The 15,169-nt window shown below is 45.1% G+C and overlaps 1 protein-coding gene across 3 annotated transcripts in view; it reads left to right on the top strand.

Annotated features, from left to right (window-relative positions):
• ERGIC1 (endoplasmic reticulum-golgi intermediate compartment 1) overlaps nucleotides 1–15,169 on the top strand; it is a 58,998-nt gene that overhangs the window by 13,481 nt on the left and 30,348 nt on the right. For all 3 annotated transcript variants that reach the window (XR_008433569.1, XM_053956298.1, XM_053956299.1), the window contains exons 2-3: nucleotides 8,588–8,649; nucleotides 14,992–15,064. Coding sequence is in view for 2 of the 3 variants with exons in the window: in XM_053956298.1 (XP_053812273.1) it covers nucleotides 8,588–8,649; nucleotides 14,992–15,064 (135 nt within the window). In the remaining variant the exon portion in view is untranslated. The remainder of the gene's footprint in view (nucleotides 1–8,587; nucleotides 8,650–14,991; nucleotides 15,065–15,169) is intronic.

The following is a 15,169-nucleotide window of genomic DNA, read 5'->3' as shown; positions in this document are numbered from 1 at the left end:
TCTGTTTGTGCACAGTCATCTTTGAATGTCAGATGGACTTAATCCAAGTTATATTTACCATGACTGAGTTTCTCTCTGCCTCCCATGTCCTCCTTAAAAATGATGAAGTGTTTTATGCAAAGTGGATTCTCAGCTGTAATTGGTATCTCTGCTAAGAGCCTTAATAGTAGCAGCTACTGAATGAATCATAGTCCATAAACTCTTCTGCTGTCTCTAGGAAAGGGTCTTCCAGAGGTGGGAGCAGCAGGAATATGAGGAAACAAAGCTGTGTGGTGGGATGGGGGAGACTCTTCAGAACCATTGTTGCAGCTCATTTCATGTGCACTCAGACATATTTCCTCAAGTGGGGCTGAGGTTTCTCATTCTCTTCTTGCTTCACACCTGCCTTGGTTTCCTGAATTGCCACTGCAGCTCTTCTGTCGTGAAATGAAACTTCAAAATAGCCCCAGTTATACAAATCTTGTGGGAAGAGCTGGTTGTCTCTGCACCAGGTCTGTGGGGGAACCCGAATAAAGGGGATGGAACCAACCATCTCTGCTCCCTGCTCAGTAAAACAACAAAAAGGTTCAAGGAGGCAGGTAGGAAATGGTAAGAGGAAGAACAGAACTGTGTTGAGTGACAAACCCCAAGGTTATGTCCTTGTCTCCAGGGAAAACTAATCCTCAGAGCTGAGGATGATTCGTCTCTTTAAAGGCACTTAAATAGAAATTGTAGTTGGCTGGATTCACTGATATCTACATGAAGTAATTAGAGAGGCTTGTGTAATTCTGAGGGATGTGGCCTAAAAATGAATTTGTTTAGAATGTCTGACAGACGCTCTCAAAGAAAAGGCAGTGGATGTTTTCAAGCCTGTTATCAGACAGACCTGCTTCAAAGTGACTCTTATCAAAAACCAAATGGGTGCTGGCATAGGCTTGACTGTCCAGGGCTGTGTTTGGCACCTGCCTTGCTCTCTCTGTGTCTTCCATTTTTGTCATCAAAAGCCATCTGGGATTGTTGTTTTGAATAAATGTTCCCAGAAGTGCACAGTGCAGCAGTTTTTCTGTCCACCTGAAGAAGAAAACCAGTGTAACAAATAGAGTACTTTATCTTCTTTTGGCAAAAAACACCTTTTTTTTTTTTTTTTTTCAAGACTGAGTTTTTTAAAACTTCGTGTCTGCATGGGCTGCCTGTGTGTCATTTCTTGAACATGACAAGTACAGTGTGTAACAGCAGAAATTCTCTCTTCCACGTTGTAACTGGGTTTACTGGTGAGTGTGTCATGAGTGGACTTTGTAAAGAATAGGCAAGCTCTTTGTTTAGTCAGGAATTGGTGTGTGTGGAGAAACAGTGACCTCATGCCTTCTTGGCTTCTTGAGATTGGAGGTTTGCAGCCATGCTCTGATCCCCTTTGCAAGGAGGACTGGACAAATGGGGGAAAGCTGCAGCAACTTTTCACTGGAGTTTATCTCCAGTTTGCAGCTCCTTGCTGACCCATGGGGAGGGGCATCACCAGCAAACAAGCAGAAGGGTAAACAAGGTTTGGTAACTGCTTTAACTCGCTTGTATTCCCTGTGCAGTGGCAAGGAAACAGTTCTGGCATGAAAAAGCTTCTCCAAGGCCAACTTAGTCTTCTTTCACTTTAGAGAGCAGAGAAAATTGCCTAAAAAATGCAGTGTTAGCTGCTGTGCAAGGTTTAGAGCAAAAAAAGGAGAGTGGTTTTGGTGTGACAGTCATGTTTTCAAAGGGGCTGTGCAAAGACAGACTTGTTCCTGCCTCGGGAGTGAATTAATTGTACTGCAGATACATAAATTCTGTGTGAGATGAGGGATCTCCACAGAAATCCGAGTGGTGCTGCCCAAATCAGCCTCCCACTGAAGGGCTTAAGAGAGGGGTTGTTGTTTCTTTGCTTCTTTGTGCTCTTTTTTCAACTGGAGCCCTTGGTTGAGGGTTTTTGTTGATCAGGAAGCCATCTCAGCCTGGAAAGGTGAATTATTCTTTATTTCCACCCCATGTCTATGTGTTGTAGTTGTCTTGCCTTTCTCTTTCTCAACCTGCAGTCCATCTGTTTCTCAGGGAAGTCATGTTTCTTACCAAGAAGGAAACAATCAGGGATGGCATTCCTACTGACCCTAAACCCCTTGTTTCAGAATCACAGAGTCCCAGGATGGGCAAAGGACCACAATGGGTCACTGGTCCAACCTTTTACATCCAGACAGTTCTGGAATATCCCCAGCGAGGGAGACTCCACATCCTCAGCGTTGACTTTTTCTCTCTGTATTTGATAATTCTCCCAGTAGTTCAGTCACTTCTGCTGTAGAATTGCCAGGTGCTTGATTAACTCCATAGTGAATTCTGTTTCTGCTGGAAAATGTGTTGTCCCTGCAAGTCACTTCAAATTTTTTGTTAGTGAAACAAATTCAGCAGCACCAGGCTGTCTCATTTGTTCAAAGAGATCTCAAAGCTACTGATGTGTAATAAAATTAAGGTAGTTGTTCACTCCACACTGGACTCGTTACTGAGAGTGAGTAATGTCACCAGGAATTAGTGACCTCAGCTCCAAATGTGGTATCTGCTGCAAAATAGATGTCACTTCTCCAAGCTGGTGAACATGGGAGGTGGAGAACCAAGTGTTGTTTCAACACCCACATTCTTCTGGGTGAATCACAGCCATGGACCCTTTCTGCTGAGCCAAGATGACAATGGTGTATTTACACCACCACTGACCTGCTAAAAGTGGAATGTCAGCCATGATACTGGTTGAGTTTTTATTTTTTTTTTTAAATCATCTTTGACATCAAAAATGTAATTTGTTGTAGGGAATGCTCACAGCCTCTAACTTTCAGGACGTGCTGAAGTACCTACAATAGAGCCAGTATGCTTCAAAAAGAAGACTGATGTTTAAGTATTTGGTTCTCCTGGGGAAAAACATAATCTGCCTGAAGAACAAAACCATTTTTCCCCTGTCTGTGAGCATTAATTTCTGGAAAGGGACAAAAATGAATCTTTTTGCTGCGGATTTACAGTGCCCAAATTCTGTTCTGTGACCAAGTGCCAGATGAGAATGTGTTACAGTTCTGCTTGATTAACTGGAATCCAAAATACAGTGCAAGAGCTCCAAAACAGCCTTTCCTTGGCCCCTCAGGTAAATCAGGAAAACCAGACCTTGCAGAATGGTACAGGAGAACATTCCACTGCTGCTCACTCCAGAGCTTCTGCTGGGTCTTTGCAGGGACTCCACGCAGGCATCAGTGATTTTGGGAGAAATTCAGCCCTGGGTGCCATGGCCAGTGCATCCCTCCTGTCTTTGTGCCAGGGAGGGATGGGCAAATGCTGGGAACTGGAGGAGGAATTAGTGTTTTTCCTTCTCTGATATGAACTGCTTTGGGTATCAGTTTCTCTTAGCTAAAGGGCATTTGAATTTAACCATTGTCTAGTTAGTTCTACTTAAAAGTTCTTTGGTCTTTTTTTATTGCCTCACATTCTTTGCTTCTTGCTCATGAAAAACATAACAGCATCTTACAGAGTTGTTAAAAAAGCTCTTTTCAGATTCCAGAGATGTCAGAGAGGATTCTTCTGTTTGGAGGTGTGGAAATCTTCAGTGAAATAATGTATTTATTACTTCATTTCCTGAAATATTTCGGGTCCAAACTTGAAACTGTTCAAGTGTACATAAAGCCCTGGCAGGCAGCTCCTGCTGAGGGAGTGAGCTCATCCTCTGCTCAGGAGAGGCAGCTGAAGAATCAACTCTAGAAAAAAAACCTGCAGTGTTTGGGTCCCCTGCCCTCCCTGCACTCACCCAGCCCTGGCAGTGACAGCTCAGGTGAGTCCCACCTGCAGAGCTGGCCCAGCACAGCAAGGAGCTGGAGCTGCTGGAGAGAGCCCAGAGGAGGCACCAGGGGATCAGAGGGATGGAGCAGCTCTGCTGGGAGAGCTGGGAGTGTTCACCTGCAGAGGAGAAGCTTTGGGGTGACACAACTGTGGCTTCACAGTGCCTGGAGGGAACCCACAGGACAGATGGAGAGAGAGAATTTACAAGTGACAGGACAAGGGGAATGACTTCAAACTGACAGATAGTAGGGTTAGATTGGATATTAGGAAAAAAATTCTTTCCTGTGAGGGTGGGCAGACCCTGGCACAGGGTGCCCAGAGCAGCTGTGGCTGCCCCTGGATCCCTGGCAGTGCCCAAGGCCAGGTTGGACAGGGCTTGGAGCAGCCTGGGACAGTGGAAGGTGTCCCTGCCCGTAGCAAGTGGTGGCACTGGATGAGCTTTAAGCTCCTTTCCAACCCAAACCATTCCATGATTCTATGATAAGCTCCTTTAAGGGCCAGCACAGCTCTTTCTCCTGCTTGTGGAAATCTTTTTGGCTGCCCTGGAATCCCTGGAAGTGCCCAAGGCCAGGTTGCTGCCTGGGATAGTGGGAAGTGTCCCTGCCCATAGCAGGGTTTGGAATGAGATGCTCTTTAAGCTCCTTTCCAGCCCAAACCATTGTGTGATTCTATGATATACTTCTGTCTGAAATAAAAATCTGAGTAGCAGCAGCCCATATTAGTGTAGGTACAGATTTTGAAATCCTTCTGACACTTGCTGGCATTTGAAATGTGCCACCCTTTTGTTTGGCTCCTTGAGGTCACCACCTAGATCTCACCTCACTCTTTCCAAGAGGACTGTGGCACTCCTGTCCATCAGGGAGCTGGAGTTCTGCCCCAGACCTGCCTTAATCACACAGAGATTTGTGAATTCTCAGTTTGAGCCTGGTTAGGAATGACCCTGCTCATCTCTGTGATGCTGTTTTACCAGTTTGTTGACATTCCCACCAGGAAGGTGAGAAAGTTTTTTTTTGCCGTGTCCTTTCAACTCTTGGATTGATAAAAAAGTATTGTAGCATTCCCTCATGTTATTTATGGATGTTGGTTCCTGCAAACCTCTGACATTTCCAAACGGGCTTTTTTTATTTCTTTGTTTGCAACCCTGCTCTCCATTGAAAGAAAAGACACTATAGATGTGTCAGGAAATTCCTTTGTTGTACTGATGACAGCCTAATTCTATCTTTAGCCTCATATTCTGGAATTGCAAGGCCCAGCCTTCCCTTTATGAGAACACGTATGACCTGGAGGAAGAACTTTCCTAGCAGCAAGTTTGTTATTTCCACTCTGAAACGATGTTAATTGATCAGCTCAAAGATACAACTTCGCCTTACAAGTCTCGCCTTTCTGAGGGCAGGAAGAAACTTGCCAACAGCTAAATATAAACAACGTGCAGTGGAAAGTGCACATGTGCCTGCTGTGGGAGTGTGAAGTGATGCCTCCCTCCCTAAAGCAGGATGAGCTGCAGGTTAAGGGAGTTCACTGAGCAGTTGGAAATCTACACACTGGTTCCTCCTGGTCACAAAAGATGACTCCCAGACCCTGGCAGTGGCTGCTCAGGGTGGCACAGGGTGTGTGTGCCCTGTGAGCTGCCAGGTGCAGCCCCTCTGCACATCCAGTCTCCCTGCAGCATTGCTAACACCTTCCACTGCTTTGGCTACAGCAGCTCTTGCAACAGAGCACAAGGTTCCTCTCTGTTCCCAGGCTACAAATACTCCTCCAAGTGACCAATGCCTCAGGAACCTGGAGGCTTGTTGGAATTTTTACTGCAGGTGCTTGCAGAACTCTGACCTGAGGGCAGGTAAAACCTGTTCCCCTCTGCCATGCACACAGCTCCACTGCCTCCTCCCTCCTGCATTACAAATCATCTCTGGTGTCTAATCCTCATTCTCTTCTCTTCCCAGCACAGTGTAAGTGCTCTCCTGGGATTGCTTTCAGTTCTGGGAGGTAGGCAAAGAGCCAGTGGCAAAAGGAGAAAGGTTTTTCTAGTGGAGGCAGATTTTTAACCCTTAGGTCTGATAAGACCTGCTACAAATCTCTCATTTCTTGGGGCTTTGGGTCTCCTGTTAGAATAACTCTAGGTCTGATAGGAGCTACCACAAATCTCTCATTTCTTGGGGCTTTGGGTCTCCTGTTACAATAACTCTTGTCAACTTCACAGAATTGTTTGAGACGTTTGCTTGATTGACTTATTTCTATAATTATATGTAATTAATGAAGCCTTCTTTGGGCTTCTGTCCTCATTGCTAGCATTTGATCTCTGGTGACTCCCCAAACATACTTTTCAAGCTGTCATTGAATCCTTTACATTTCATCTTTTCTTCTAACTTGGAGTTTAAATAGAGTGAAGAAGGTGGCTCTTTGTCCTGGCCATGCCATCTCCCATCATTCTTCTCAAACTTTGGTGCCATTTGGGTTTCCCCCTTGCCCTTCTCTGAGTGCATAAACCCCACTGCTGTTTTCACTGACAGGGATCAGACTGAGGAAATTGTATAAATTGTGACCAGTGTCAGGTGAGAAGTTGCCTGGAACCCTGAGGACTGTTGTTCCTGTGCCAGACTAGGAGCCCTCCTAGCTCAGAATGTGTCTTTTCCAAGCAATTGATTGTTCTGTCAGGGGACTTGCACAAATCCAGTCCTTTTTCTTTTGGGCTGGTGATCTTTGGATTTGCTGGTATCACACATCAGTGAGCAAAATCTAACTAGCAGCGTTTGCCTCTTATCCCAAACTTGTCTTTTTTGATTGATGTTTTGATCATTCCAGCATCCTTGTGCAAGCTTTAATATACCTTCCCTCCTTCCCTTCCCTTCTGCTTAGGTCAGGTTCTGGATGTCACCCTTCAAGCTTCTGCTTTCATCCCTAAAACCTTAATTGAGCACTTTTTGTAGTATCTCTGCCTAATCCAAGCTTACTTAGGCCATGGAAAAGTTAATTTGTGGTGTTGGGTGTTACTTATGTGATGAAATGACAATCTCAGAGGAGAAAACTCTGCCTCATATGACATCAGCTTTCCAGTGAGTTGTTTAAAAAGCTGGATTTTTTTTTTTTTCTTTTAAGCTGTGATGGGCCATCATTTCAATACTAGTAAATATTTCTGATGGTGGGAACAAACTTCCTTTTATAGTATCCACACGCTGCTGTTTTTACTGAATCCAGCCTGGAGCTGTTTCCTATTTCTGAGTGTTGGCTCACACTCAGCAGCTCCTGGTGTTCACGTGCTCTGTCTCCCTCTGTGTCTCTCTCAGCTTTTTTAGCCTTGTTGATCTATTATTGTGACTTTGGCCAGACGACGCCAGCTTTCAGCATTTAATGGGCTGGGAGAGCAACAGCTTCCTCTGCCTGTGAGACCATGATGTCATCAGCTACTTTGGGTTCTTTCACCATCCTGATGCTTCGGTGGATGTGGAAAGAATGCAAACAGCACTTTCCAGATGTTCTCGGGGCAGCTGGAAAACCATACATGGATTGTTTGCTTGGGGAATATTGCTGGTCTGTTTAGGAGACAGCAGGGAGAAGGGTGATGAAAACACAGCTCCTGTGCAGCAGTGCTGTCAGGGGTCTCTCAGAGGGTTGTTGGGGTGTTAAGTGATGGCACAGCTTATTCAGGACTCCAGCTGGGCAGCTGAAATATCTTCCTACCTGCTCTCCATTCCCTCTCTTCCCTTCCTTCCTCCAGCTTCAACTCCTGAGTGAAGCACAGCATCTTCTGATCTCCTGCAAGGCAAATGTTTTGTTCATACAGTTCCTCAGAGTTATGTCAGCAGTTGAAGACTAAAGAAAAGAACAGTTATCTAGTTTTTAAACTCCCAGTAAAATATTTGATGTAGTAGGAGCTACTGAATAAACACAGGGGTGTTTCATCTTGGTGCAGTGTAGACTGGGAATTTGGAAGCCCTGTCCAGGGCTGGAAAAAGCATCAGCTCTCACCCACTTGTGGCATATCCAAAAAAGTCTATTTTTAGGGAGAACCGATCACTTCCTTCTTTAGGGTGGGTGGGTGGGTGTTTTTAATGCATTAATTAATTTTTATTGAGTGATGGAAAAGCTGATGTCAGAGCTGCATTGCGGTTGGGCGTGCAGGAACACAAGGTGGTAGGAAATAATACAGCTAACACATGAGGGCAGGGAGAGTTTAACCATGGGCAGTTTAAAATAGCAAAGCTGAGTCCTGTGGATATTAAAAACTATGACTGAATCAAAACAACTGGCTAATATTAAACTGGGCTTAGCTGGGGGAGGAACAAACCTGTTGGGTTAATTTCTGTTGTGGTATCCAATGTCCTAGGGATTTTTTTATCTCAACACCTGGATTTCTGACTTAGGGGTTGTCTATTTTTGGCTTGGCAGGATACAAATGACAAGGGGCAATACAGGTTGTGTTTTACTGGGGTTTTTATTCAGGAGTCTGAAGAGTATCCTTTTCTTTTTGCAGTGGTCTATAAACTTGTCCAGCATGACTTCTTGCCTGGCTGCTCTCACAGTTCAGATTGCACAGATCCACAGCAGGGAGGGGGAGGGAAGTGCTTTGGAAATGGGAGCCAAGACAGAGCACAGTTACATAATTGTACAAAAGAAAAGGGTTTTTTGTTTTGTTTTTTCCTTCCCATATCCTCCTGCTTACTGAAAAAAATGTCGTTGGAAAGCTGGATGGAAAAAACTTCAGCATCGTTCATCCCTGTGGGGGCATGAAATGTATTGAAATGTTCCACCTGTTTTATGGCTGGTGCTTTTCCTCTTTCAGGTTTGACATCTACAGGAAGGTGCCAAAAGACCTTACACAGCCAACCTACACAGGGGCCATTAGTAAGTAACTTCTTTTTGATGTCCTTGCATAGCCCTGGTCTAAAATTAAAGATTGTTCGGCCTCCCTGTCTGCAGGGAATTCTTTTAAAGGGATGTTAAGTGTTGGAAAGGGTGTTCTTTTGTTGCTGAGGCAGCTTGTTCTGCCCATCAAACAGTGGAATAGTTTGTGTGAATTCAGAATTGTAGCATGGTTTGGGTTGGAAGGGGCCCTAAGGAGCCTCCAGCTCCAAGCACTGATAGGGATCCACTCTCACTCCCATGTATCAATACACAGACTTTGGCTGATACTGATCTCTTGCCTTGGGCCCCTTTTCCTTCCTTCCTGCTCCTGAGGGAGGCTGGAGGCTGAGTAATGCCATTTCACACAATTATGTGCAGCGAGCTGGCTGGGCAGAGGGCTTGGTAAACATTGATCAGGCTGATCCTGCCAGACCTGTCATTACCCTGCTCATGCAGCTTTCCTGTCCCTTGGAGCAGGGACTTCCTTTGATCAGGGAGCTGTGCCCCACTCAGCCATGCTGGTAGATGGGTCAGTAGTCTTGTGTGTCATTGCTGACGTGAGTGATGTCACATCCCTTGGTGACAGCACGCAGGACTGAGTCAGTGCCAGTGAATCAGGACACAAAGGAAAGCCCTCTGTGAGCTGGAGAAACTCCTGGCTGTGAGCATGGTCGAAGAACAGGTTGTCCAGGGTGGTGTGGAGTCTCTGTCCTTGGGGATGCTCCAAGCAACCTGCTCAGAGCAGGGGAGTTGGACAGGATGGGCTCCAGAGAGGTCCCTGCCAGCTTCAACTGTCCTGTGCTTCTGTGAAGATAACACATTTCCCTAAATATTTACTCAGAGTCCTTGTCCCCTGAGTTCTCCTGGCCACTGAATTACTTGTATCCCAACTCCCATTTGGGTTTGTTGAAGTTGTGAACAAAGAGCTTGACTCAAACTGTTTGGGAATTCAGGGGAGGGTGAGATTTAGTGTTTTGAAAGAACACTTTGAACTTGTGAGTGATCCTGCTTTCTCTTCTGTTTTGGAAACTAAGAGTTCCCACACTGCCACTGGGCTCCCTTTGAGAATTTCTCTTGTTATGAATCACCTGCAAAAGAGTATTTTAGAAGCAAAAAAAAACCATCAAAGGCCACTGAGTTTAGGCTTTCAGATCTGCAGTAAACAGCTCAAGTGATAAGTCTGTTGTGGGAAGGCTTCAAGGTTGTGACTCTTCCTTACAATTATTAGCTGACTTATTTCTCTCTATTGTTATTTACAGCTTCTCAGGCTTTGATTTTCTTCTCTGACTGGTTCTCCTTCTTTTTCTCAGAGTGTTTTTAGGCAGCCTGATAGAAGCTTCTGAACCACACAGGCAGCAAACAAGCTGGTGGCTTTGCCTGTGAGGATCTTGTGAGCAGCTTTTTAATGGGCTTTTTTCTGTCTGACCAAGCCTGTGGCTTGTAATTTGAAAGCCACTAATCTTAGGTGTTGTAGGAGGCCGTGGATGAGACCAGCCCATTGCCAGGCCAGTTGGAAGCCTGGGAAGGTTGCATGACCTGGTGAAAAATTGCTTTAGGGAAGTCAGCCTTCGTTAACACTGGGGGCTTGAGTGCAGGGGAAGGTTCTGCCTCTCAAAAAAGCTTTTAGGCTTTAGTAGTCATGTGGAATTACTGTGACTGCAACTTTATTTTGGCTTTCTTTAAGTCCTTGAAGTTAATGATATTCAACTATTAATTTAGGCCTTTTCCATATGATTTCTGCTGAAACCTTAGTTCAGTATCACTTCTGGTGCTGAAGGCTTTCTGGAATAGGAATGGACTTACTGCAGGGTTTCAGGGATTGTATAAAGGTCTGTTTTCAAAAAAAAAAAGGTTGAAGTTTATTAGGGAAGGCACAGATCAGATTACAGAAGAAAGGAGATGGAAAAGAGCAGCTTTGCTCCTGACACCAGGGCTGAAGAGGCCAAGGTTTTTAGGGAAGAAGCAGCTAAGGGAGAGTGAGTGTTGGGGGATTTTGAGGGAGAAGAGCAGGTGATCTCGAACATGAGCAAGCTCAGAAGCCAGCTGGAGTTATTGAGGCTTTATTAGGTATGGCTTTTTAATTCCCAAATTTGTAGGCAGTGAACGCTGCATACAAGATACTTCAGATCCGTGTGGCAGCCACTCAGCTACAAACAATTTTTTTAGGAATGAAGGAACCAAGAATTTACTAAGAGTGATGTTTGTCCAGAACAACAAAGCCACTGCTGTGGAGTTCTCTGGGAAGTGTGTAGAAGTTACTCATTCCTTTTCCTCAGTAGAAGTCCCTTTTTCAGGCAGCATCGCTGTCGTGCTGTTGTCCCTCTTCCACCAGTTTTTGCAGGTCCTTCCACTGTGTGCAGCATGTCTGTGGTGCCACTGTGACAGACGTGGTGACAGCCTGGCCATGTTTGGGTACAGAGGCAGCAGCAGCAGCACTCCTGGCTGGCTGACAGTTGGCATCTGGCTGGACAGGAGCAGTGGGGCTCTGGAGAGGAGCCTGCAGCCCAGGCAGCTGCTATCACCATCCTGCTCTCCATCCATCAGTGTGGATGCATAGCTTGCATGCACATGTTGTATGCACACATGGAAACGTTGTCCAGAAATACTCTGTGCTGTTTGGGGGCTGGAGTTTTAAATACACATCAGGAAATATCGAAGTTATGATTCACATGGCGCCTGTAACAGGACCCGTTCCTTGTGCTTCTTAGCAGTTTGCTCCAGTGAATAATAAATACTATTAATTTTATGCCTTAATATAGGCATGGCTCCATGTTCTCAGTCTGTGTGATGTGTTAAACACTTTGCCTTTCTCTCATTTCTCGTGGGGTGGGGAGGCAGAGCCAGGAATGCACGCAGACGGGGTTTGTAGTGGAAGGGATAAGTACAAAAAGGTTAGTGCAGGAATAAAAACCTTGGCAGAGTTTCCCATCCTTTTGGGATTGCATATTAGCAGTGTGTCTACACCAGCAACCTTTGATACATTGATCATGTTATCATATTAGAGCTTTAAAAAACCTGTCTCAGATGTTGTTGGAGCTCTGTGGGAATGTCACCGTGCTCTTGCAGTTAAGGAAGCTTTATGCATGAATTGTTTGATTCTGTCTGATCCCAGCCTTTAATCTACTTTTCCAAATATAATACACTTGTCAAATGTGGGTGGTAGGACTGCCCATTTGCATGGAAGCAGGTAAAAGCCTTCACTGTGAAACAAGCAGCTGAAGCACCCCGTGCATAAATTCCTGTGCTGGGAACGTCGTCTGTGCCTGCAGCTCCAGGCTGAGAGAGGAGCTCCTGTTCTGCAGCTGAGGAAATGCTGCCTCTGGAGAGAGTAACTGATAATGCTGTCACATGAGTCTCATGCCAAAAACTCCCCCTGCCCTGGAAATGTGTGTGTATAGGAAGAGTTTAACAGTCCAGTGTCCTCTTTCCCAGAGTGTCGGGCAGCAGATGCCTAAGAGCAGGAGGGGCAGGTTAAACACTTCACCAGGCTTTGCTCAGTTGGCTCCTGAGCTTCCTAAGCTGGAGTTGCTTCCTTTGTGTTTAGTATCCCTCAATGGATTTCTTCCTCAGGGCATGTATGATTCCTTTTTGTAACCTAACAGGTTTTATTTCTTAAGCAACCTCAGCATCTGTAGTCAAGAATCCTCAGAATTCAGTTGTGCAAAGGAAAAACTCCCCTTGTTTTTAACCTCCCCTTTCCATGTAGTTCCCATACTGGAAGAGACAGTGAGTGGTTGTTCCCCACTCATGTCCTTCAGGCTGCTCATGATTTTATATCCCCCTCTCATGTCCACCCTCAGTAATCTCTTTTACAGCTTCAAAATTGACTCCGTGGTTTGAGGACTGGGAAAAGCATTGAGGAGCTTTGAAAGTCAATCCCTGCCAGGCACTTCAGGGCATTCTTGCAGGGTTTTTTAGATATAGGTTAGTGGAATTTTACTGTGCTGTGTTTGGTAAGTATTGTCACAAACCTTCACTGCAAGAGCTGAAGTGAAAATGGACTTGAGGGAGCAAGTACTGGAAAAGAAGGTATTTTGATTATATAAGTGGCAGAGAAGGAAGTTTAAAAATTGGAAGAGAGAAGAAGCTCTGGGAGAGAATTTAGTTAAGAGAGTTAGTAGTAGCTTTCCTAGAAGTGCTTGAGAGCAGAGAGGTCTGGCTGATGCTGTGGAAAACCTTTATGGGATTATAACAAGCAGCAAGGAATATGGGAAGCAATTAAAGAAAAAAGGGTTGTCTATGTCAAACACTGTCCACTGCAAGTGCCAGAGATCAGAGATCTCGTGTCTCCCTGACAATGATCAGCACTACAAACACTGGATCTACTCGTGTGCTGCCTTGGTTTCTTTTTTTGGGCTCTTATGTAGGTGTGGATGTTCTCACAAGAATTTGCTGCTGTGCTTTGAGCAGACCTTTCTCCTGGTGCCCTGTGCCAGGGGCTCAGCTGGGTCACAGCCCTGGTGACCTTCTGTGTCCTGACAGCCAAGACTTGGGAGCAACTGTGTGTCCATCTGAGCTTTCTTTTCAGGAGTTAATATCCTTCTTGCTTCCTGTTTTCCTACTGCTCTTCAGAGGTTTTTTTTTTTTCCCTCTCTTTACTCATTCTAACTAGTGGATTTTTTGGCATCTCTGTTAATCCCTTGCACTTTAGAGTGGGTCAATAAATGAATCCCCAGTTGAAATTATTCTGATGAGGAAGGGGAAGCAACGCATTTCTCTTTCCTCAGAGCTGGAAGAATGAGGCACAAGGCTTTAGGTCACTCAAGGCTCTGTCTCAGTACTTGCCCTCAGCACCTCTTTCCTTCCCTTGCCTGTCCCATTCTTTACCAAGGGAGTGATAAAATTGTTCCCAGCCTGTTGTTACTTGAGCTTCCTGAAGGAATGGGCAGTCAGGCTGTACAGGTCATGTGGAGTAAAGTTGAGGAACGTGGCTTTTTTTTTTTTTTTTTTTTTTTTTTAATGTATTTCTCAACCCTAATTAGTGGCTCTGGTGAAGTGGTCATTTCACATGAAGAGAGCTGTGCTGGGATGGAGGGGTTGTGCTGGGATTGTGCTCTGGCTGTCACAGCCCTGGAAGAGCCTGTCAGTTCCTGCTTTGCCCTTCTGCGAGTGATTCATGATGAATTTGGGTATTGTATTTAACACAGAGACACACTGCAGCCCTGTCCCCTTGAGCTGGCACATCCTTGCCTGCACCAGTCATCCCTGAACCATAGGATTTACAGCTGTGCTTCCTTCCAGCCCCTCCTGTGTGGGTGACTGTCACTGCTGCCTCGCTGTCCCTGCTCAGGGGTTGGAATAATTTCCTGGTGAAGAACAAACAGTAACATTCCAGTTACTTTGGGTTCCCTCCATGCCATTCCAGGTTGGAATTCCTAGGAATTGTTGTCTGGGTACCTCACAATTCCTTCAGTGGGGATTTTCCCTCTCTGCAGAGTCAATTTGTCAGCAAAGGGAGAAATGAGAGAAGTCACTGGCTGCACAATTCCAGTATTGCCACGTCTCTGCTGTCCCAGCTCTGAGGTGCCTTGCACAGAGCTTTGGAACCTGACAGAGAGCCAAAGTGTCTCCTTATCCCCAAAACACTGTGTGAGGGGACTGTGTGCTTTCAGACCAAGGAGGTGCTGGTTCTTTTTGCCTTCTGGAGGTTTTGATAGTGATAAAATTGGGGGCCAAGGCTCCAAAGACGTGATGTTGTCAAGCAGCTGTGTCAAGAAGAGGGAGTGCTGGCAGACCAGCTTGGTGTGCTGAAAATGGAGAATGCAGGAGCTGAGGGGAGATGGAAATCATGACAGAAAAAGTGGCCCAAAAGTGGAAGATTTCCCTGTTCTGGGTCATTAATTATTAAGCCAAGGGATGCTCATATTTTCACTGCAAGAGGCAAAGAAATTAAGATGAGGCTTTTCTAGATAATCTTGCCTTGAGCAGAATTAAGACATGCCTTTGCTAAGTCCCAAGGGTGGGGATGCAGTGGTCAGGATTTTATGTGAACTTGAGGGCTTTTATTTTTTTTTTTTCTTGTGTGCAGAATCTTTAGTGTTTGCTCAGTGGGAAAGACACAAGTTTGGTATTTATGCATTCATAAAATAATAGAACTTTTAATGGTTCCTCAGGATGTTTGGATTATTGGCATGGCATTCAAGTCACTGCTCTGGTGGGCTCCTCTGGGTCATAGACTTGGTCATAGAAAATTGGTCATAGACTTGGTCATAGAAAATTGTTAATTCTCAATTGTGAATGGGTGGCATATCCATAGGGGCAGTGATATGGCTGTGTGAAAACAGTTTTTGTCTTTGTTAGACATACAAAACTAACCTTTTCCTCTCCTTGCCTCCGTTCCAGTCTCTGTCTGCTGCTGTCTCTTCATATTGTTTCTCTTCCTGTCTGAGCTCACCGGATTCATAGCCACTGAAATGTAAGTAAAAGTCATGTTTTCCCCTGTTTGTGTGGATGTGAATCTTTACAGCTTTACTGTTATCTGAGAGAAATATTCCTGTAATTTCACTAGGTCATTTAATTG

The sequence above is a fragment of the Vidua chalybeata genome, chromosome 15 (assembly GCF_026979565.1).
Source record: "Vidua chalybeata isolate OUT-0048 chromosome 15, bVidCha1 merged haplotype, whole genome shotgun sequence".
NCBI classification, from domain to species: Eukaryota; Metazoa; Chordata; class Aves; order Passeriformes; family Viduidae; genus Vidua; species Vidua chalybeata.
Note: the sequence above shows the minus strand (reverse complement) of the source record. Positions and strands in the feature narration are given on the sequence as shown.